Genomic DNA, 22,011 nt, shown 5'->3' with positions numbered 1-22,011 from the left:
TAGATATAATTATAACCGTTGATTTGTTTTTATTTTAAATAATGCGATTAGAATAATATAACAAACAAGTTATAAAAGTTATTGCTGAATGTGCAAGTTATTGACTGTTGAAAAGAAAATTAATAAATAACGAAACTAATTGTGAAATCATATTTATATACACTGAATTATTTAAAATTTTTATTTTTACTGCAGCGTTTCAGTGAACAAAGTATTCATGCTAGCGTAAATTCAAATTCATCACAAGCAATCAAAAGAAAACATGAAAATTCCACGAAAACGATTATCATTTGATTTCGCGAACTGCCGCTGATACAGATTACAGACCAATGTTATTATCACCAACGGGATAGTTCCAATTTTGGCCACCTTATGGGATTTCACGTGTATTTCGTGGCGCTACTCGCGACTTAACAAGGCGATAAGTGCCTTTCCCCTCCATTTCTCTCCTGCGCGAAATTTCCGGCGCAGCACCGCGTCTCCTTCGCACACACATATATATGCTTATCTATATACATATATACTTGCAATTCTCCGGTCCGCGGGTCGCCTCTCCAATTCCGCACAGCGTCTCCAAATATATAACGCGTCACGAACACATATAAATAACTGCACACATACAGCGAAAAGTCGCTGCGAGGGATTCAGATTCGTGCGGAGACGAAATGTCGTCGGCGACGACGAGATCACCCTGAAGAAGACACATACCCACTGATCACACATATATATATACACTTACAACTGCACCGAAGTAGTTCCCGGAAGAGGATCTTCCAGTTCGCATATAGAATATAGTCGAGCATATATGCGAAAGAAGTGAAGGATAGAAGAGGTGTACAAAATATATTGAGTCTATCTGTGCAAATTCGAGCTCGTCTCTCGCGCATTGTTTTGCGGGGGACTCACTGCGTTTATTTCGAGGGAGAGAGATAATACCGGCTATTAACTGAGAGAGGACAGAAGCCGCCGCTGCGAAAATGACGAGCGTTTCGTATCACATCGCCAATCTTCTGGAGAAGGTGAGATTTTGGAAATCGGATATTTTTTCGGACAAAGGAACAGAAGAGGGGCTTTGCTCTCGGGGAAGAGGTTCGCGCCGGGTGACGAGATTCCCGAGCCGATGGAGAACCTAACCTCCCAAGCACCGACTGGAAGATTGTTATATACTTTTAGGCTTAGTTTTTTTGTTTTTCGGGAATTTTTTTGGATGCTTTCGGTCTTCGTTGTATCGTTGACGATGTTCTGGATGAGTTTAGTTTTCGAGATGCTTAGATAGATTTGAAGGTTTATAGGATGGGGGGGGGGGCTAGAGATGAATTTGTTGTTCTTTCTTTTGTTGTTGGAGATTGAGATGAGAAGTGACCGATTGGGTGTGTAAAAATAACATCCATCGACGGTGACTTTGAATTAGTTGAGTCTAATGACCCGTAGACAAAAATACTGTGCGAACATTCTTTGGGTTTGCTAATTATATAGATATGGAATTATTTGTAGATAGTCTATCACATAAGATTATGTAGCTCGCAAAATGAGTATATAATATCACGGGTACTAATTTTGTTGGTTTTGCTACCATGAGTAAATAAAATAATTTACTTTGGATGCTTGAGTATGTCAATAATTGTATGTTTTCATGATGTAGATGACATCCAGCGACAAGGACTTCAGGTTCATGGCAACAAATGACCTGATGACCGAGTTGCAAAAAGACAACATCAAATTGGATGATGATTCTGAGCGAAAAGTTGTTAAGATGCTTCTTAAATTACTAGAAGATAAGAATGGAGAAGTTCAAAATCTTGCTGTCAAATGGTATGTATCATCTAGAACTTCAAATTCATAAAATTCAAAGTACTGAAAATGATTAAATACATAATTCTTCATTTACTTCATTGTAGCTTGGGACCACTGGTCAACAAAGTCAAAGAATTTCAAGTGGAAACCATTGTAGATGCTCTCTGCAGCAACATGGTTTCTGACAAAGAGCAGCTCAGAGATATTTCAAGCATTGGTCTGAAAACTGTCATTGCAGAACTTCCTCTGGGTACAAGTGCACTAGCTGCTAATGTCTGTAAAAGAATCACTGGTCGATTGAGTAATGCTATTGAAAAGGTAATGAACTTGATCTTCTGTATTATCAAAATTTTTTACAGTACTTAACTAAATATTGTATGTTTTTATAGCAAGAAGATGTGCCTGTTCAGTTGGAAGCTCTCGACATAATAGCAGACCTGCTCTCTCGCTTTGGCTCTCTATTGGTCTCGTTTCACTCTGTAATCCTGGCCGCGCTTTTGCCGCAGCTCTCGTCTCCAAGACAGGCAGTGCGCAAAAGAACCATAGTTGCTCTGAGCCATCTCATGACTTCCAGCAACAGCCAACTGTATAACAAACTGCTTGACCATCTGTTAGAAGGACTGTCAAACAACAAAGTGAACAACGTCGTTCGTACCTACATACAGTGTATCGCTTCTATTTGGTACGTTGTATGACTCGAATTATTTTGTTGTTTGTACAATGTAAAACAAATATTTTCGTTTTTAGTCGGCAAGCTGGTCACCGATTTGGAGAGCAAATCGAGAGGGTTATGCCACTTATTGTTCAGTACAGCAAAGAGGACGACGATGAGCTTAGGGAATATTGCTTGCAAGCATTTGAAGCTTTTGTATACAGGTGTCCAAAAGAGATCACTCCACACATCAACAAGGTATGAAAAATTACAAATTTCAAATTATAAATTTTTGTTATACACTCTATATTAATTTTGATACCTATTATAGATCATAGAAATCTGCCTGATGTACCTAACATACGATCCAAACTACAACTACGACGATGATGCAGCTGACCTTTCAGACGGCGAGGGAGCTGTTATGGAAACAGAAGAGGACGGCGAGGAAGAAGCTGAAGATGAATACTCGGATGACGACGATATGAGCTGGAAAGTCCGCCGCGCGGCTACCAAATGTCTCGAAGCCGTTGTCTCCAGCAGAAGAGAGTTGCTTTCTGAACTTTACAAAGTTGTATCTCCTGCTCTTATCTCTAGATTCAAAGAACGAGAGGAAAACGTAAAATCTGACATTTTCCACGCTTACATCACTCTTCTACGTCAAACCAAACCTACCACTGGTGTAACGCTGGATCCTGACTCGATGGAAGATGAGGAAGGTCCAATCTCACTTCTTCAGCAACAGGTACCCTTGATCGTGAGGGCAGTCCACCGCCAAATGAAGGAAAAGAGTATTAAGACTCGACAGGACTGTTTGTCTCTTCTCAAAGAGCTTGTATTGGTGCTTCCCGGTGCCCTTACTAACCACATACCTGCTCTGATTCCGGGTATTCAGTACTCGTTGGGCGAGAAGAATTCATCCAGTAACATGAAGATAGACACTCTAGCGTTTGTACACACGCTGCTATCTACACATCAGCCTGAAGTCTTTCACGCTCACTTGCCGGTCCTTGCACCGCCTATCATTCTCGCTGTTGGTGATCCCTTTTATAAGATCACAGCTGAAGCTTTGCTTGTGATGCAACAGCTCGTGCAAGTCATCAGACCTCATGGTAAGTTACCGTTATAATCATTTATTAATGAATTTTGTCTGCTTACAAAATTTTTTATAAAAAGAGAAGTGAATGAAATGTAATGTATTAAATTTATTTTTATAGATAAACCATCAAACTTTGATTTTACGCCGTTGTCCGGAGAGCTTTACTGGTCAACCTTATCAAGATTGCGTACGGCAGATATTGATCAAGAGGTGAAGGAACGCGCGATCGCATGCATGGGTCAGATTATCGCACACCTCGGTGACACCCTAGAGAAAGAATTGCCGACGTGCCTGCCGATCTTCCTCGACAGATTACGCAATGAAATTACTCGACTTACTACAGTCAAGGTTTGCACTCTTTAATAGTAGTTGAGTGCTATGGGCATAAAGTTGATTTTTTTATATAAATTGTAGAGTTTGGCGTATGAGTTAAAGACACGTTGTAATCATTTAACAAAGAATAACACAAATTTATTTTTAGGCTTTGACCTGCATTGCTGCTTCGCCGTTGCGCATTGATCTCAAGCCCATCCTGCAGGAGGCCATACCTATCCTGGGCTCTTTCTTGCGTAAAAATCAACGCGCCCTGAAACTTAGTTCTTTGGTGTTGTTAGACACCTTGGTGCGTAACTACAGTGATGCGATTCAACCTGATTTACTGGAGAAGGTTACAACAGAGTTACCGGCGTTGTTGAACGAGACAGATCTACACATTGCTCAGCTTACTCTTACGTTATTGACAACCATCGCTAAGCTGCATCCAGTTGCACTGAACACAATTTCTACTAACATCTTACCGGAGATTCTTACACTTGTAAAGTCGCCTTTATTACAAGGTAAGTTTATTTTAAAATCAAAAAAAAAATGTCCAAGTCAGTCAATTTTGCTACATATACTGAGTATAAGATATCACTAAGATCCCTAGTTTACCGGCATTTACTCACCTATAGATAGCATAAAGTTGTATTGTTATTGAATTTTTTACACGTTTTTTCATATAATGAGGTGGAAATATTATTTAAACCATTGAACTAAAACGTATCACAACTAACATTATTTATTACATTTGTTAATCAAAATTTTTTTAAATCTCTAAATTTGACATATCGCATCTTTTTTATGATAAACAAATAGAAACTCTTAAATGATATTTGAAGATTAGGTTTAATTGAGTATTTCCACAAGTAATAAAGATTATAGTATGGGAATTGTAAAATATCAACCATGGTATATCAATCAAAGTCTTACTTAATATTGCTATGTTAGGTATCAATAGTTCACAAATTGAATGGATTCTTCTTTATTTTGAAAGAAGTAGCTGAAAAAAGTGCAATAGATTCAAAATATCTAATAGACTTAAAATTTGTTGATTTGTTAACGCTTAAATTCTGCGCTAAAAATAATCTTCCAATGCAAGATTATTTGAGATCATTGTCAATATTAATTTGTAACTATTTCTCCGTGTAAACTATTGTTTTTATATCAATGTATGCAAATATGATTGGCAGTAAGGATGGTCAATATAAATGTAAAACGAGGATGTAATTAGCAAAAATTGTACTTGAACTTGGTAAGGTAACAGAGCGTTTAACTGTTCTAAATTTATAGCCTAGAGCAAAAAATAACGCCCGAACAGGGACTCGAACCCTGGACCCTCAGATTAAAAGTCTGATGCTCTACCGACTGAGCTATCCGGGCCTGTCGGGCTGTTTTTTTTATGTACATTTTAAGCAAAAATCACGTTTTTAGACAATTTTTTCAATATTTTTGCCAAAAAAAATTTTTGCAGAAAATCCTTTCCGTAACGTTTTATAGGTATCAAAATGTTGCATCAACCTCATAAAAAGTGGATTTTAGACTGCATTTTCTTTATTTATTTATATAAAAACAATTAGTTAATCAAGATTATGTTGCTTTTTAGACCAAAATTAAATCATTTAATTAGTTACATGCTGTAAGTACTTCTTATTCCATAGTATGCAACATTATGTAACTCATCAATGTTCACTCTATTACTACTTTCTTCTATTTGTTCAAATGAAATTGACAATATTATTGTTTTTATCATGCTGATACCTATTGTGAAATCATATTTATTGTTCAAGTAGTTTGCAATGTATAAATTTCTGTGATTATCGATGCCAACTTCAACTGTGACTAAGTCTAGAGCACGTGGTAATATCGCGTCCCGTGGTTCTCAATCTCTACCGTATAAGCAGGTGTTCTCAACTTAGAGTATACAAGATTACAATTACTTTTTTCCAGTTGCAAATTTTTTTGCCAAAAGCCGAAAATGCCGATTTTATCAAAAATAAATAATTTTCCAAAATGTTACCCTTGCAAATGTCGCGATTCAATACACAATATTAAAAAAAAACACAATTAATGAGTACCTACAAGACGTATGCACAAGCTGTGATAAAAAAAATTAATTATATTCAATAAAAAATCCAGGTGCCGCCCTCAACTCTATGCTGGAATTCTTCCAAGCTTTGGTGCAAGCCGGCATCCCCGAGCTTGGTTACAGGGAGTTGCTGTCCTTGCTTGTGGCTCCGGTCAACCAGATCCAACAACTGCACAAGCAAGCCTATCATTCATTGGCTAAGTGTGCCGCGGCCCTGACCATCACCTGGCACCAGGAAGCCCAGGGTGTCGTCGAGGAGTTCCTCAAAGATGTCCAGAAGCAGCCGACCGACGCCAGACACATCTTTGCTCTCCTCGTGATTGGCGAAATCGGCAGACACGTGTAAGTAAATCTCGAAATGTAAATTAAAAGATGCAGATCACGGCTTTATTAAACAGACCGTGAATCAACCAGTCTATAATAACTGATAATAATTGTGATAATCATGTTCCTAATCATTAATGGTATAAAATAGAATTAACGTGTCGACAATAAATTTTACTAAATACGCTTTGTAAAAGAGACTCAGCTTTTCTTTGCGTCTGTACGCAACTAGAGTAATCCGCTTATTAGTGACAGAGTCTGAGTACGTGCTAGTACCGATGTATACCACACCGTACTCTTATCTGTTATACTGCACTAATGACTTTCGTATACAGGTACAACTATACAGACTACGATCGTATTATTTGCTCACGTGAGAAAATGCATGAATGCAATGTCTGCCGAACGCGCAACCTTATGATGTCATAACGCGGAATTAATAATATTCGTATTTATTATTCGATATTTCACCGACTTTTATGATCGTGATTACATCGTATTTTATTACTCTCACAATATAGTACTTCGAGTCCTTTAAGCTCACTGCAGATAAATCAGGCACGATCTCTTTACATATTAATAAGTATGAATATTCAAAATCTTTTTGCCAAACGTTTCTGTAGTTGGATCAATTTTTTCTTCAATTATTATACAGCTCAAAAAATATTTAGCTAATGGACTACGTGCGAAAAGTCGTGTACGCCCATTTTTCATTCAATGACGAATGAATATTTAAATAGCTGATTGAAAATGCAAACCTACAGAACCAATTTTGAAAAGCGATGTTTTTTCATTTGCAGCGACTTGAGCAGTATCCAGTCCTTGAAACACATAATCTTGGGGTCCTTCTCGTCTGCATCGGAGGAAGTCAAATCCGCTGCGAGTTACACGCTTGGTAACATAGCCGTTGGAAATCTACCAGAGTATTTACCCTTCATACTCAGTGAAATTGAGGCACAGCCAAAACGCCAGTACCTTTTACTTCATTCATTAAAAGAGGTCATTACAAAAATGATTGATGCTTTTATATTAAATAATTTAAATGGCGTCGTTGAGTAATGCAAACTTCTAATTATTTTCAGATTATCACATGCCAGTCACAGAGTCCGTCTGGCGTAACGCATTTACAAAGCTTCGTGCCTTCGATCTGGATCCTTCTGCACCGACACTGCGAGTGCACCGAGGAGGGCACGCGCAACGTCGTAGCCGAGTGTCTCGGCAAACTGACCCTCATCGATCCAGCCAATCTGCTGCCCAGACTCCAGGAGCTGCTTAAATCGTCGTCGGCACTAATGAGGACCACCACTGTCACTGCTGTTAAATTTACTATTTCGGATCAGGTAAACTCTTCTTTCAATTTGCAATCCGTTTGATTTGCTAATGAGGTGATTACTTATTAATTCTGTAACTTTCAGCCTCAACCAATTGATCCTATGCTAAAACAGTGCATGGGTAACTTCCTGATAGCTTTAGAGGATCCTAATTTGAACGTAAGAAGGGTAGCATTGGTTGCATTTAACTCGGCCGCTCATAATAAACCAATGCTAGTTAGAGATCTTCTGGATCAAGTTTTGCCGCAGCTTTATGCCGAGACTAAAGTTAAGGTGTGTACATGCAGCTTTTCTCCCTTCTTAATACTTCTAATGATGTAGGCTTTATTTTATCAATTCTATGTTTATAAAATTGCAGAAAGAACTGATTAGAGAAGTAGAAATGGGCCCATTCAAGCATACTGTGGACGACGGACTCGATCTGCGAAAAGCAGCGTTCGAGTGTATGTATACGCTTTTGGACTCCTGCTTAGATCGACTGGACGTTTTCGAATTTCTCAACCACGTCGAGAGCGGTCTAAGAGATCATTACGATATCAAAATGCTCACTTATCTTATGACCGCTCGTCTCGCTCAACTCTGCCCTACTGCTGTTTTACAAAGTAACATTTAATTTATTTCACGTAGTTATGTTTTGTACAAAATTTTATATTAATTTATGTTTCTTTTATTTAAAGGGCTCGAAAGACTGGTAGAACCACTTAAGAGTACATGTACAATGAAAGTTAAGCAAAACTCCGTGAAGCAGGAGTATGAAAAACAAGACGAGCTGAAGCGGTCAGCGTTCCGCGCTGTGGCTGCTCTTCTCACAATCCCAGACGCCGGTAAGTTTCGCATACGCAAATAAACTTGAAGAACTTTGTATCAGCAGACTGTCGGTAGAAATTGTTAATCTGATAATGTGTACATTTCAGACAAAAATCCAGCATTGAGCGAATTCGTGACCCAGATCAAAGCAACGCCTGAGCTACAGCCTCTGTTCGATGTGATCCAGAAGGATAGTACAGGCGGCAGTCTTAACGAGACTAACTTGATGGATCAAAGTTAAAGTCGACACCTCGATCAATGATCAAGCTTTTGATAGCTTTCAAACGCGCGCAAGGATAAGAAGGAAACGGGAAAAGAGGCGAATCGCTCGGATTTTTGTATACACGACGTCGACGGCGACCCGCGTAGATTTTCTAAGCGAGAGGTAGACGGTAATGATAGGGCAACAAGCAGCGGGTCGTCTGTGAGATGTACCAACCACAAGGCATTAAACGAAAAAAAAGGAAGAAAAGAAGAAAAAAATATAACACTATTTACAAGGAATACTATAACTTCCTTCGTCCGCGGTCGCCAAGACAGATTGTAGAGAATGCAGAGTGAACGATGAAGGAAGATGGAAGAAAAACAAAGAAGCAACTATCGATAGTTTATTTCTATACGTTATTTTTTCATTAATTATATAATACTTGAATCCCCGAATTGAGAGAGAACACGATGGATGATGATGATGATTGTGGATAAGAAGAGAGAAAACAAAGAAAAAAATACGTAGCTTTCAGTTAATGTGATTTATATTTAGTGCTAAAGCCTGTATAAACATGGAGAATGATAAAAAAATAAATTTACCGGACGTTTAAATATTTTAAGAATTGAGTTTCATTGGATCTTCATACGACTGTGTGCAAGTTATTTTCTCAAGAGGTCAGTGTGATAGATGATTGTTGTGAGAGGTGAGAAGAATGAGCGATAGTTACGTTTCTGCATTCGTTTAGATAATCGACTTGTTTATTTGTATGTTTATAACATCAAGATAAGAAGTAATAGTTGTTATGAACCAAGACTAACAAGTGATAGCCCATTTTTACAAGGTAACCTTTTTTTTACTAATCTTTTGTTTTCGTTGAGCTGAATTTTTAATACTTCTATTTGTCACTCGACTTCTCACGAGTCTAATGAAAAAGGAAACGTCTGCTCCCGAAGCAAATCTACATCGCAATCAACGAAAGTCCTAGCACTCAATTACACTCAATTCCGTTATTCCATCAGTCGGCGGCATCACGAATGAAGAAATTAACAGTTCGCGACCTCGATGCCGAACTGGAGTCTGCGGAATTTCTGCAAGCGAATTGTGTCTCTCCACGCGAAAAGTGACTACGTGCCGTTTTGCATACGCCTCATGGCGAGAGCTGCTCGCTTGCGCGAATGCATCGCATCCGCGAGCGTAACGCGAGCCGTTTTATCGCCTTTTTTCTGCACGGGGTAGTGCGTTCCGCTTTTTTGATGAGCGAGGCGAGCGCGTGTATCGCGATGAGAAGGTGATGGACGCGTGATGGAATCGTTCTGAGCCTAGTGGGGGATTCAGGTGATGGGCTGTTTTAAAATAGTTCTATTCGACTCGTTTGTTAAATGTAAATATCGTAAATTGCTTAATACTTTTTTCGCCGATTAGATATAGATGTAATTACTTGCATAAGTGCGATAAACTTGGAGAGAAGCGATGACGCTTGTCAATTATTTGCTCACATATTACATTGTTGATCGCGCGCCATTGGTTTGTCTCAGGGCTATTCATCTCTTAAAACAGCGATGAAATATTTTTTCTTGTTTTCAATCGAACTTTGCGTGTGCGTTTATGAAACATCTTAACGACTCGCTTTGTGATTTAAATTTTCATCCACATTGTCGCATAAGGTCATGTCAAAGCACTTATTCATCGCCATCAATACCACTTACAGTATATGGTATACATAACAAAAATCGTTTCTCGCAACTCTGTCAAATTGAGACATTCTCACCCCCCCCCCCTATCTATGCATCGCTAAAAATACTTGTGTTCAGCTTTCTAATCATCCACGCGCTATCTGTCGCCGCCTCGTCATCGACAAGCGTAAAGCCTTACAACCGTGAATCGCGCATAATCATCACAAATTGCGCACGTGTATGTGCAGCGCATCAGTTCGCTTTACGGGCGCATTGATTGACTGTAATGCCGAGCGCGGCTCACGTAGGCGCCGACGTAGTAAAAAGCTGAGTCGACCTGACGACGTCACGGATTATTTGCTCGCATTTCGTTCTCCATCTGCGGCTGATTGTGCCCGGCGCCTACTGCGATTTCTCATTTTTTTTCGAGGGGGATTTTGATGGACAGGGTTATAATACGGGCTTTCATTCGGAGGTGAGGCTGCGAGCTTTTGAGGAAAGTTTGGTTGTGCAACTGGTGGGTAAAGAAAACATGAGTTATGTGCTAACGTTTGCGGATTGATTAGAAAAGAAGTCGGGGTATACATTAACATTTAATAGTCGAGAATTTGCATACGTTGTAAGTCGAATATATGTCCATAAATGGAATGAATAGGTGCAGCGGAAAATTGCTTCTAATCAAGCATGTAGTCAAAATGAAGCGTATATAAAGGTGTTGATGAGACTATTACACAAATTCTTGCGCTCATTGCTCGTTTCTCTTTCCTCAACGCCCTGAGTACACGAAAAAAGAATCAACAAAAACTCGTTGTGTGACACTTACTTACGTTTATACAGTACCAGCTGAACCCGTTTCATTTAGTCATCTTGACAGTACAAATTCTCGTTACGCCTGCAGTCGTGTACCTCCTCTTTTTTCTCGTCTTCCACGCGCACAAGAAACAGGACGAGAATAATCGATCTTTTTTTCTTACAGCCGCCCACGTACTCGACCGACAACCTGTTTGCTCCATTTGAAAACGACTTATCATCACACTTCAACGACTGCAGCCGAATAAACCTCGAAGCAATTCTATAAATACCTTCGATCAACAAAGTAGAACGAGCCAAGAATCACGTGGAAACAAAAACGCAATCAATCTAGACAATAGAGGAGCCTCGTTGGCGGAAATTTTGCGACTCGCGCCTTTTTTGCTCCACTTGCAGCGCGCCGCTACACGCAGGATCTGCGCGATAACGATCTCGTGTTTTGCGCGAGGATCAGGATTTTGCGCGTCAGCCGTTAGTTCGTACGCTCGACGCGTATACACTCCGCTCTCCTTTTATTCTCGTCGGCCTGATGTATGTTCCTCGCAGCGGTAAAGCCGACTTAGATTTTTCGAGAAATTTTTCGGAAAACTACGATATGTTTCGAAAGTGCGATGCGGATTGTTTGGAAAATTGTTATTACGTGTATAGAGAGATTTGTCTAGACGGTAGCGTGTATATGGCATAGCATTTGCATTTTGATAGCGGATTTGCATGTGCGTAAGTCTGCTCTCGGCGAACCAGTTTCTACGAAAAAGGATCTCGGCTCTCTGTGTTTTCATGGAAAATTAACGATGTTGTGGGTACGAGAGCAGCGGCTCATTGTCTGCCGAAACGGTTGATATGACTGTCGCGAGTTTGTTTTTACGAGCCGCACTAAAACGCTGCTCTCTATTCGCGATGTATACTGTATACACACCTATTAACATTCCTTTCGGACGGCTCTCATTGCGACCTGTTTCTGCGGACGTCTAATTTTGCGTTATTGTATCGCGCTCGTTGCATAAGACTCTTGAATTTCGAATCTTCTGTAAACTGCTGCTGTAAAAGTGCGGAACAGTTACATCCTAAAATTAATTAACAATTCGACGACGCCGCGCGCAACAAATCAGCTCTCGACGAGCGAAATAAATTCCGTAAAAATTTGTCGCAAAAACCTCTGTAAAGCTCCAGCGGCTAAATTTACAACTCCTCTGGGCCTATACAATTTACAACCCCCCGCAATAAAACAACATCAAACGCAAAGGCAAAAAATCAGCAACTCTCCCCACACGCCGCGATATTTCACTCTTACACAGCTGCGCAGAGGGGCTACCGCGTCACCGAGTGTCCCGTGTTCCCGAAAAGCAGCGTCTCCCATAAAACTCGGTAGTCTAAGCTAAGCGCAACACGATCTCCGGCCAATTGTTCGGCTAAAAGATACTTTGTAACATCGCGAGCGAGGAATCTCTCTTCTTCGTGTATGTATATAGGCGAAAAAAGGCCGCTGAATCAATTCGGTCGGGGAGAGTCGAAACTGGTTGCGGCCGAACTCGTTCCTCTCTCGGTAACAACAGTCGTGTTCCTTCTTCCCTTCTTCGTCTTCTTCTTCTGCTTCGAGGTGCTACGCCGGCGTTTAGGTCTCGCGGTTCTCTCTTTTTCGAGCGGCGCCGCTGCTTCCTTGATTGAAGAATTAGCTGTCCCGTTTTTTTTCCTGTAGGCCTTTGTTTTGCGCTTGTAGCGTCGGCCTTTTTGACGAGTAGTCGCGATATAAATTTCGCCGTTTGATTCATTTGAGCGAGCGAGCCGTGTAATTTCGAGGCGAGGAGGAATATTTAGATTGCAATGGACAGTGATTATAACGCTGTTGAGCTTTTCTATTAGCTTCTTGGATTTGGGATAGGATGTGGTAATAAAAGGTCGGGGCCTAGGAATTATATACGTTCATTCTGGGATACGCGGGCTGAATTAAATTCGAAGGCTACTTGATGCAGTGCCTATTTTAATTATACGCTTTTGTGGTTCTAAGCTACGCTATATACAATTTCCGATTTTGAAACTTCTTAACGTACAAAGAAACGTTCTAACGAAATCCTACTTCAAGGAAGGTTATACACCTAATTACACCCAAATATTCTAATTCCTCTCTCTCTCTCCACTTTGTAAATCACACCGGGCTTATTCGCACATCCCGCGGCGTTGGATCGCGGTATATAATCGAATGCAAATGTTCGCAAACGAGGCCCGCAGAACCACGTGCTGTCGGCTTAATGCTAAACCGCGTGTTTCAATTAGTCGCCGTGTCTCCCCCTTGGCTTCTTCTTCCTCTCCTCTCTTCGATTTTTCTTTCTCTCTTTTCGAAGGAGGGGCTGTGGTAGCAGCTGCCTTATTATGAGATACTTTCGCGAGCTGAGAGTCGGATTAGCGAGTCGATCGTTTTGACAGTTGACGATGTTTCGCGGCTTTAGAGCAGGACACGCTACTTGGGTTAAGTGGATGGCTCGATACTTTTTTTGGGCTCTTCTCCGATGGCTGTATGTTGCGCACGAGCTTGATCGAGTGGGCTGTCGATAGCTTCACCGACAATGAACTGTCAGCTCCTCTTTTTTTGTTGCATAAACATAATGCCCTCTCGGGATTACTTGCGCGCAGGAAATTCGACGCTTATTGATTCTTCAAGGAGAAAGGCCCCCGTAACGGTGAAACATTCTACAGTGCAGTGCATATACACTCCAGCCAAAAATTGATCTCGCACACCTCTATGGCGAAAAATTAATCATCTCGCGCTCGACGAGCATCTCTCGACTTATTGATTATACCGCATCGTTCAACTCCAGGCGAAATTACAGCCGCGAAGCCTATGTGTATCCGATGGTACAGCGCACGAGTACCAATAACCCCTCATTACGCATTCGTCAGAGCGTAAATCAGCGTCGTACAATGGCTGTGAATGTATGTATTTTAGAGGCGATAAGGATTCAACGCCTACGTGCAAGTATGGTTTTATTGTTCGGTGCGCAGGGGGCAACCTTGCGACTATCGAGAACTAAGGCGCGGTTAGGAGGAGCATGAAGAATTCGGTATGGAGGATGTGCTTAGCGAATTCGACGCGTTTTTTTTTCACGACTGTTCGCTGCGCATAAATTTTCATCATTTCGGATCGATCGCGAAAGAGTCGTACCTAAAAATCAAAGTGTTCGAGTGTACGACGATATCTATCAGTCGCTGTCGCCCTCAGGACGTGTAACAAGCTGCGCGATATAGTAAAGATTGATATAGCTAAAACAATATGCTCGACGTGTCGGAAAAAAATTATTATTAAACACAAGCTGCTGCATTGAGATTCACTCAGCGCACGCAGACATATAAGGGCCCTTCTAGATGCGCCAGAACCGATAGAGTCATTATACCGAGAATATAAATCGCGAATTCCTTTCAATCAGGACGTCGATATTTCACACGCCACCTATGCCCACCGAGTCGAAATTCTCGGTCCCTCTAAAACAGTCATAAATCACAACGCGCCGGGAAATCCGGCTAATAAATCTATAATCAATAAATTGACTCATTTCGCCTCTCTCTCTCTCTCTCTCTCTCTCTCTCTCTTAAGCCGGAGCAAAGGCCCTTTAATTAATAGTAGGTGCCTTCGGCGCACGAATCCTTTACTTTCTTTCTCTCCTCTATATACTATTCGCCTCTTGTAGGCCACGGCTATACAAGACGAGACTGAAGAGAGTGAAAAAAGAAGAAGTCCGAGGGATTTAGGGCCAACGCACCGCTGCTGCACCCACGCGCCGATGGTCTTTCTCTCTTGCGCGGATTTGTACTTTTTTCTACGCCCTTCTCCGGGCTATCTCGAGTTCGGATCTTGCTGCGCCGATGTATGCGCGGAGAGAAAGGAAAAAATGTTTTATTCAGTTCTGCGGGGGTGCGCGAGTCGAGGTTTTTTCAATTGTCGGCGAACGAGACAGAAAGAGTTTTGATTTCGGAGGAGGAATGTTTGGAGAAGAGGAGGCGAGGATTTGTTGCTGAAAGCCGGTCTTTTATTAAAATAAAATTTTAAAAAATGTCACCGCAGCGTAGAACCTCGGCGCAACCGATCACCTTACCGTCTCTATAATCATCCCAATGTACTCTGCTTACACGTCGGAGGTGCCACCAAATACCCCTAAATTCTCCCTCCTCCTCCTAAAAAGAAAAAGAAGAAGATAAAATTCCCCTCAGCGCACTCAGCCGCGTCCGATCCATCAGCGCGAATTATCGCATCTTCTTGTCCAAACTGGCTCCTCTCTCTTACCGACTAATTCGCGGCGATGGCGCATCGCTCGTTTATAACCATATCGCCAGGGCCGATCTGCCTTCCTTTTTACCTCCCGCCGGCGCAAATTGCGCGCATGCAAAAAACTGGCGGGGTGGTCGCCGCTGCCCTGACAGCTCCTTCCCCCGGCGGCGTAAAACTAATTTTCGTGCTTATTCATGCGATCGCGCAGCGGTACCACCCTTTTGCGATTTTTATTTTATTTATTTTTTTCCCTTCAGTCCATACAGTCGGTCTAATCAGTGCTTGAAGGATTTTTGAATGAAACCGTCTCGCGTGGATAATATACGAGTTCGAGGTGATGCTGCTTATTGCCTCTCTCTCGGCTCTCTTTTTCGGCGCTGGTCTTGTTACGCGCGCTTTCATGTGCTGAGGGTATATCAGCTCTCTCTCTCTCTCTCTCTCTCTCTCTCTCTCTCTCTCTCTCTCTCTCTCTCTCTCCGATGCGGTTTTGTGTGTGCGAAGAAGCGGGAATTTTTGTTCTCGTGTCGACGAGGGGGATGTTTTAGTGTGATTAGCACACCTTTCGGCTGGCCTTTTCGGAGATGATTGATGGGAGGCTACTTTGCTGATAGTTTGAAATCGAATTGTTATGCGCATAGATTGGGGGATCATTAAAAATTATTTAGTAATTTATTCTGCAAATGTAACGCAAGAAACTAAATCTTTTGAAGTTATCAAAATCATCGCAGCAAGCACACCCCGGCCGCTAAAACATAAAGCATATGCACACAGCACGCCTTACCTGTAATTTACCGAAATCTCGCAAACGCGGGGCGAAATTCACTTTTCAGAGAGGAATTTCGCGTATCGTATTCCCTTTTTAACAAAAATCGGAAATTCAAGTCGCACTAACGTACGACTCAGTATTATTATTTTTACACGAAAAAAAAAAATTATCTATTTTCAAGAAAGAGAGGAATGTATGCCCGATTGCTGAATGAATCGATTATGTCAATTAGCCATACATTATTATTCCAATTGCACGACTGGCTTCCTCGTAACGTCAGCTTCCGTGAAGGAATTTTTCAATTGAAATAATTGAAATGAGCGAAAAAATCACGTGTTCGAAGCCTTCGAATTCTGTATAAGCATAACAAATTTTATCGGCGAATGTATGTACACTTACTACTGTGTGCTGTAGGTCGGTCACGAAGCGCTTTTCTAGAAAACGTTTTATCAGTCTCTGTGGCACTACTTTACGCTCGCGTCGATTAATTCTAATGCTTGGCTCACGTTCGCGTACTTGTTGCATTAAAACTTGGAATCAAATTTAAAATTTTCAAATTCAACAAACCATTTATAATCGCCTCTAAAAACTATCGACGAGGCCTGACAGTTCTCCCTCATCCGGTGTCAGCATCGGCTCCGTAAATCACTTAAGCTCACGGGGACAAGCGACGACAGCACATATGCATCAGAGCTGCCGGCGCGCGAATGAAAACGTACTCTCTGAAAAGCTCGAACATGCCGTTGGTCACGTTTACACACTGAAAGACGCGCGCAATTTTCAAATTTCGCGCGCGGAGGGGGTTCGATGCATCGTCGCAAAGTGACCTTTTTATGCGTCTATGATATGTGTGTGCGAGGCTTCGTTAAGAATGTGGGTCGACAGTGAGCTGCCGCATGTGCAATATTTTTTGAAATTGAGCCCCGACGCATTGATATACGCGTGAATCAGCTCACGTCATAGTCGGAGGAGTATTAGAGTCGCGTGTGGTAATGACTGACCGCAGGAAATTTTCTATAGATTGCTGGAGATACGGGGAAGGGGTTTCGAGTGCGAGTAGTTCGATTTTATCGATTTTTGATTATCGATCGCTTATCCGAGGACGGAGAAAAAAGAGGTGCAGTTTTACGATTGTAAAAATGTGTCGCTTTTATTTTCACTTTTAGGTCTTGACGGCTTATAAGTTTATACGATTCGTTTGAAAATTAGTTATATCGATCGATGATTTACTCGTATTTCGTGCTAATCGCTTCCGATGATACACAGCAATACCAAAACATTGAAATATCTGCTCAAAAGTGTAAAGTATTGTAATTCGTGTAATAGTCAGCGTGAGTCATCGTTTTTTTTTTTAACTGGAACCCATTTTTAGAGAAAATGATGCGATTTTACGAGGGATAAAGATTACTCTAATGACGTCTTTCGAGCTGGGACATACCAATAATTAGCGTATGAGAGAAGAAGGTACACGGGTGTCGTGACAACTATAAAAATCCGACACTTTGACAAGTGACACGTAATTAAATATCACTTTTTGTAACTTTAATTTTTTACACTTTTTAGAAATATCCTTTGCTCGATCTCGTATTGAGTAGTCACTATCATAACCAATTGGGTTGACCCTTGGCATTTTTTATTTTCACTTCTGCAATACAATTCTACGGGAAAAATGCAATTTTCTGGTTGGAGAAACCGAAAAAAACAAATGTTGGGGCACACTCCCGCAACTTTTTTTTTCTTATTGTACATGTTTAGAACCATGCAAAACCACGTTCCAACATCGAAAAATTGCCTTGTGACGCTGCTTTCTAGGCCCTTCAATTTCGTCGAAAAATAACCATCGTTCAAGGACATGCACCTAGGGCCCAAACAGAAAATGTATTACGGTAGAGTGAGAGAACGGGAAAAGAGCTTGAATTGAAAAAAAAAATTGCGTTAAAAATACTTGATTTGGCCAAAAGTTACGCACAATTGAAAATGCGGAAAAATCATAAAAAAAGATACAAATTTCTTGACTTCGAAAAATACTGCAATTTTCATGATTTTTCTCTACCGTAATACATTTTCTGTTTGTGCCCTTATGCATTAGGTGCATGCCGGTGAACAATGGTTATTTTTCGACGTATTTGAAGGGCCTCGAAAACAGTGTCACAAGGCACTTTCTCGATGCTGGAACGTGGTTTTGCATGGTTCTATGTACAATATTTATTTATTTAACTCCAGAGTTACAAACATTTGCATCCGATACAGAGTTGATATTATTCACCCAATAACACACTATAACGCCGCAAATCCTGCAGAGGAAAGCAGTATTTCCTGTTCGCAGGTCCGGATAACAGAGATAACGAGAATACATATAAATACTGGTTAGTTATTGCTTTACAGCAATAACCTCCAGTCATACTACATACAGTCCAGCCTCCATTCATACGTAGGAATAGCATAAATCCTTGAATAAGAAAAAAAAAGTTTCGGGAGTGTGCCCCCCCCCCCCCCCCAACATTTGTTTTTTTCGGTTTCTCCAACCAGAAAATGGCATTTTTCCCGTAGAGTTCCCCGTATATACTAATCTCTAACAATTTATTTTTCAGAAAAGAACGTTCGAAATCCAAAAACCCCAAAATTCACCCCTTTCCACCCTAACCCTCAAATAAAAAAAAGCCACCCTCAGCCTCACTAGGTCGGCAAAGTCGTTCCCTTCAGTCAGCTGAGCCGGCACCTACAAATCCCGTCCCCTTCTTCGCCCGTCTCTCTCAGCTCTCTCAATGCCCCCACCTCGTCCCGCAGTCCATGCGAGCCTCCTCTTTTCTCTCTCTCTCTCTCTCTCTCTCTCTACCTATAACCGACGAGAGGAAAACGTGACGTCGCACGCGCGCGGCGCGTCGACTCGATGCGACGTATAAAGGGGAAGCGCGCCGGCCGAGAGCAGCGCACTCCGCCGCGGCAAGTGTCCGAGCCCACTTCGTGTATACTTTAGACTTGTACCTGCTTTTTCCGATTCTTCCCTCGTACAACTTTCGATCCGAAGCTTCCTTGTAATCATCCTGCTCGATCGAAAGCTCCCTCGGGCCACGCGATCCTCGCAAGTTTTCATTGAAGAATCGAGCTTTTCGTGGAGGAAAAAGCGCGCCAAATTTGAAAACTTCATCAGCAGCTCAGTGCATAAAAGAGAATCAGCCGATAACGACGACAAGGAGTAGGAGGAGCTTCGAGTTGTCAGGTGATCAGAAAAGATTCAAGATCGACGTGAAACTAGAAATGTGCGTGCGTACGGTGTCAAATGGCGGTGGCGAAGCCGAGCGGCCTCGGCCAGACGAGAATCCGCCTATCGTGGCGTTACCTAAGGAAGAGATAAAGCTCACCGGCTGCCCGATGCAGGCCGTGAAAAACGGCCTGACCAAAGCCAAGGAGAAATACATGAAGCTCCACGACGAGATGCTCGAGAAGGACGCCGAGATGTCGAAGAGACTCGAGGCCGAGGCTCACCTGGCGCAGGACGCCGAGACCGACCTCGTCGCCAGGAGCAGCAGGACCTACAAGAAGGTCGTCAGGATGGCCAGGGACAGGATCAACGATTGGCAGGATTCCAAGATTTACAAGTGAGTAGACCAGGGCTCTCTGTATTATATGAAAGTTCACCGGTACACGACTTACGTAAATCGCGCGTTTAAATAAAGCTCCAGAATTCCCGAGCTTGCAGCGACCCGAGCTCTTTAAAGCGAGTTTTATTGTCGAACGTCGAATAAAAGTTAAAGCTAAAACGTGCATCTTCTATTTACACTCGTCTATCGTGTAGGGTATATTTCACGAGTAAAAATAGAAGCACCGACGCTATTCTCGGCCGATAAAAGCCGGCGTTTGACGAGCTCCCAACAGTGCATTACCGTAAAGTCTGTACAATGTCTCCTATTTTACACACGAGCGAGACGTGCGTGTCTATTAAAAAACACCTGCCCGATTCTCGGTAGAAAAAGAAAAAGAAAGTCGCGAGAACGGTGTCAAGAGAATGACCAGCTCTTTATTTCGCGCATTGTCCCCCTCGTTTTATTTTTAAAGGACACGAGGCTCGATTCTTTGAACCGTCCGAGTGGGCAATTACGCGCCGTTCGAGGGAAATGATCTTTAATTCGAGGCTGTTGGACACGAGTTTCGGTGTAAAAATGGAAGTGATAAAAAGAAAAAAAAAAGCACAATCCAGCTTCCAGACTTCCGCAGCCGAGTAATAATAAGTGGTTCACCGACCTCAGGTCGGCGCAAGCTGGGTTAGCTCACCGCGTCCGTTTCGACGTCTCGCGAAAATAATCAGCGATTAATACTCTGCTCTCGGATTAAATCTCTTGTATACCCGCACACGACTGTCTTCGCCTCTTCCGTTAGGATATAAATTTCGTTGCCACTACTGACTCGGATCTCCCGTGTTTGCTTGGAAAACGAGGAATGGAATAGTGTCTAGGATACACGATATCTCTTCGTGTGTGGCGGTATGGTTTCGGTCAGTCGGAATTCGCGACTGGATTTATTTACGATCTGCGGTTAATGGATTTTTAAATTCTTCGGCTCCACACGCGACTATATGATTTTGAGTTATTGCCATAGAAAGCTGATCAGGCGTGGGCTTTTAATTAATCGAATTTGCATTTTCATTGCTCGCTGACATTTTCTCCTGACAATCGCGATCAGCGTTATTATACGCAGTTTGCGCAAGTGTACGGCTCGTTCCAAACGTTCGTGCGAAAAATCGGCCTGAGGCCATACCGCGCTATGAGATATTCGATACAGCACGCGTATTTGACGTCGGCGCCGGTTTATCGGCACAGCGCGTTGTTACTTCACTTTCCGATTTTTTTTTTTTTTTTTTTTTCATTCGGGTGGGCTTATCTGCGCACGGGTGTACGTAGATACGGTTATTGTTGTTTTCGCGGCGATGGCGTGTGCCCCGACGAAAGTTGATCAGATTGAGATAAGCTGTATATTTTAGGGTAAAATTTGGTTTTTAAATTCCGTTTTCTTTTTGAAGGCTCCGATAAGTGACAGCTTTTAGGCCGAGTACTTAGTGGGCGTTTAAAAAAAAAGGATATTTTAAGTTCGACACAAGAATTTTAAAAATAAATACCGACCACTGTTTGCTCGAAAATACGCACAGCTTTTAACCTCCGAATTTTTTTCGAGCTCGCATTCGGCTTTTTATACTCTTACAATCTTATCAGTCATCGTAAATATCAATGAACGCGCGTGGCTGGTTCAATTAAGTTTTAATTCCGTCTGATGCCATTAGCATCGTGTATTACATCGTTTTACGGCTTTTGGGACGATATTTTATCTCGTAAAACTTGATTTTGTTATTAAAAAAAAAAAAAAAAGAAAGAAAACGAAAATTCTGATTACTCGCGTGCCCTAAATCCATCCCAGACAAGCCCCATATAATCCGAAAACAAACGGCGCTTAGTTCTCCAGCCCCTCCTCCCAAAAAACAAATCTCCCCATCACGAAATTCGCACCTCATCACTCTCGCACCCCGTAAAATTGACTTTTCACGCCCATTTCGCGTCGTTTGATTTTCCACTTCTCGCCGCGCAGCTTCATTCATCGGCTCATTCTATTTTTCTCTTCTATACTCTCACTCTCTCGGCTCTTCTTCTCTCCGCCTCCCGCGGACTAATTAACGGCCCTCCGACGACTCACGCGTGTCTTATTCTTTTTCCTTCTCGTTTTTTAAGCGCCGCCGCAGCCGATTCTAAGTTTACTCTTTTTCCTTTCGCGCTTACGCCAGAGACGACAGAGTATTGGGCCGCTGCTGTTGCATCGGTTATTTTAGTTCGGCGGCACAAAAAAATGGCAAATCAGAGCAATAAAGCTGGTCGTCGTCATCGGAGAGTATGGTCGGC

The 22,011-nt window shown here is 41.9% G+C and overlaps 2 protein-coding genes, 1 long non-coding RNA gene and 1 other non-coding gene across 4 annotated transcripts in view; 2 read left to right on the top strand and 2 right to left on the bottom strand.

Annotated features, from left to right (window-relative positions):
- The first annotated feature begins 541 nt into the window (after positions 1 to 541).
- Positions 542 to 9,238, top strand: LOC100114294 (cullin-associated NEDD8-dissociated protein 1). The gene is made up of 15 exons (XM_001606819.6): positions 542 to 1,019; positions 1,643 to 1,812; positions 1,899 to 2,112; positions 2,184 to 2,476; positions 2,542 to 2,704; positions 2,778 to 3,558; positions 3,664 to 3,893; positions 4,027 to 4,381; positions 6,000 to 6,291; positions 7,074 to 7,272; positions 7,356 to 7,613; positions 7,689 to 7,877; positions 7,963 to 8,206; positions 8,282 to 8,428; positions 8,519 to 9,238. The coding sequence occupies exons 1-15, from the start codon at positions 978 to 980 to the stop codon at positions 8,650 to 8,652; spliced, it is 3,711 nt and encodes a 1,236-aa protein (XP_001606869.2). The 5' UTR covers positions 542 to 977; the 3' UTR covers positions 8,653 to 9,238.
- Positions 5,171 to 5,243, bottom strand: TRNAK-UUU. Its single transcript has one exon. It is a non-coding gene; the product is annotated as a tRNA-Lys (tRNA).
- Positions 9,239 to 15,099: 5,861 nt separating the features above from the next.
- LOC116417465 lies at positions 15,100 to 16,863 on the bottom strand. Its single transcript, XR_004227719.1, has 2 exons — positions 16,694 to 16,863; positions 15,100 to 15,266 (listed from the first exon to the last, which is right to left on the bottom strand). It is a non-coding gene; the product is annotated as an uncharacterized LOC116417465 (long non-coding RNA).
- Positions 16,864 to 18,744: 1,881 nt separating this feature from the next.
- LOC100122408 (transmembrane protein 205) overlaps positions 18,745 to 22,011 on the top strand; it is a 27,008-nt gene continuing 23,741 nt past the window's right edge. Inside the window, exon 1 of the mRNA XM_001605964.6 lies at positions 18,745 to 19,725. Within this exon, the coding sequence (XP_001606014.2) occupies positions 19,385 to 19,725 (341 nt within the window). The 5' untranslated portion in view covers positions 18,745 to 19,384. The remainder of the gene's footprint in view (positions 19,726 to 22,011) is intronic.

Source organism: Nasonia vitripennis, chromosome 4, assembly GCF_009193385.2.
Source record: "Nasonia vitripennis strain AsymCx chromosome 4, Nvit_psr_1.1, whole genome shotgun sequence".
Taxonomy (NCBI): Eukaryota; Metazoa; Arthropoda; class Insecta; order Hymenoptera; family Pteromalidae; genus Nasonia; species Nasonia vitripennis.
Note: the sequence above shows the minus strand (reverse complement) of the source record. Positions and strands in the feature narration are given on the sequence as shown.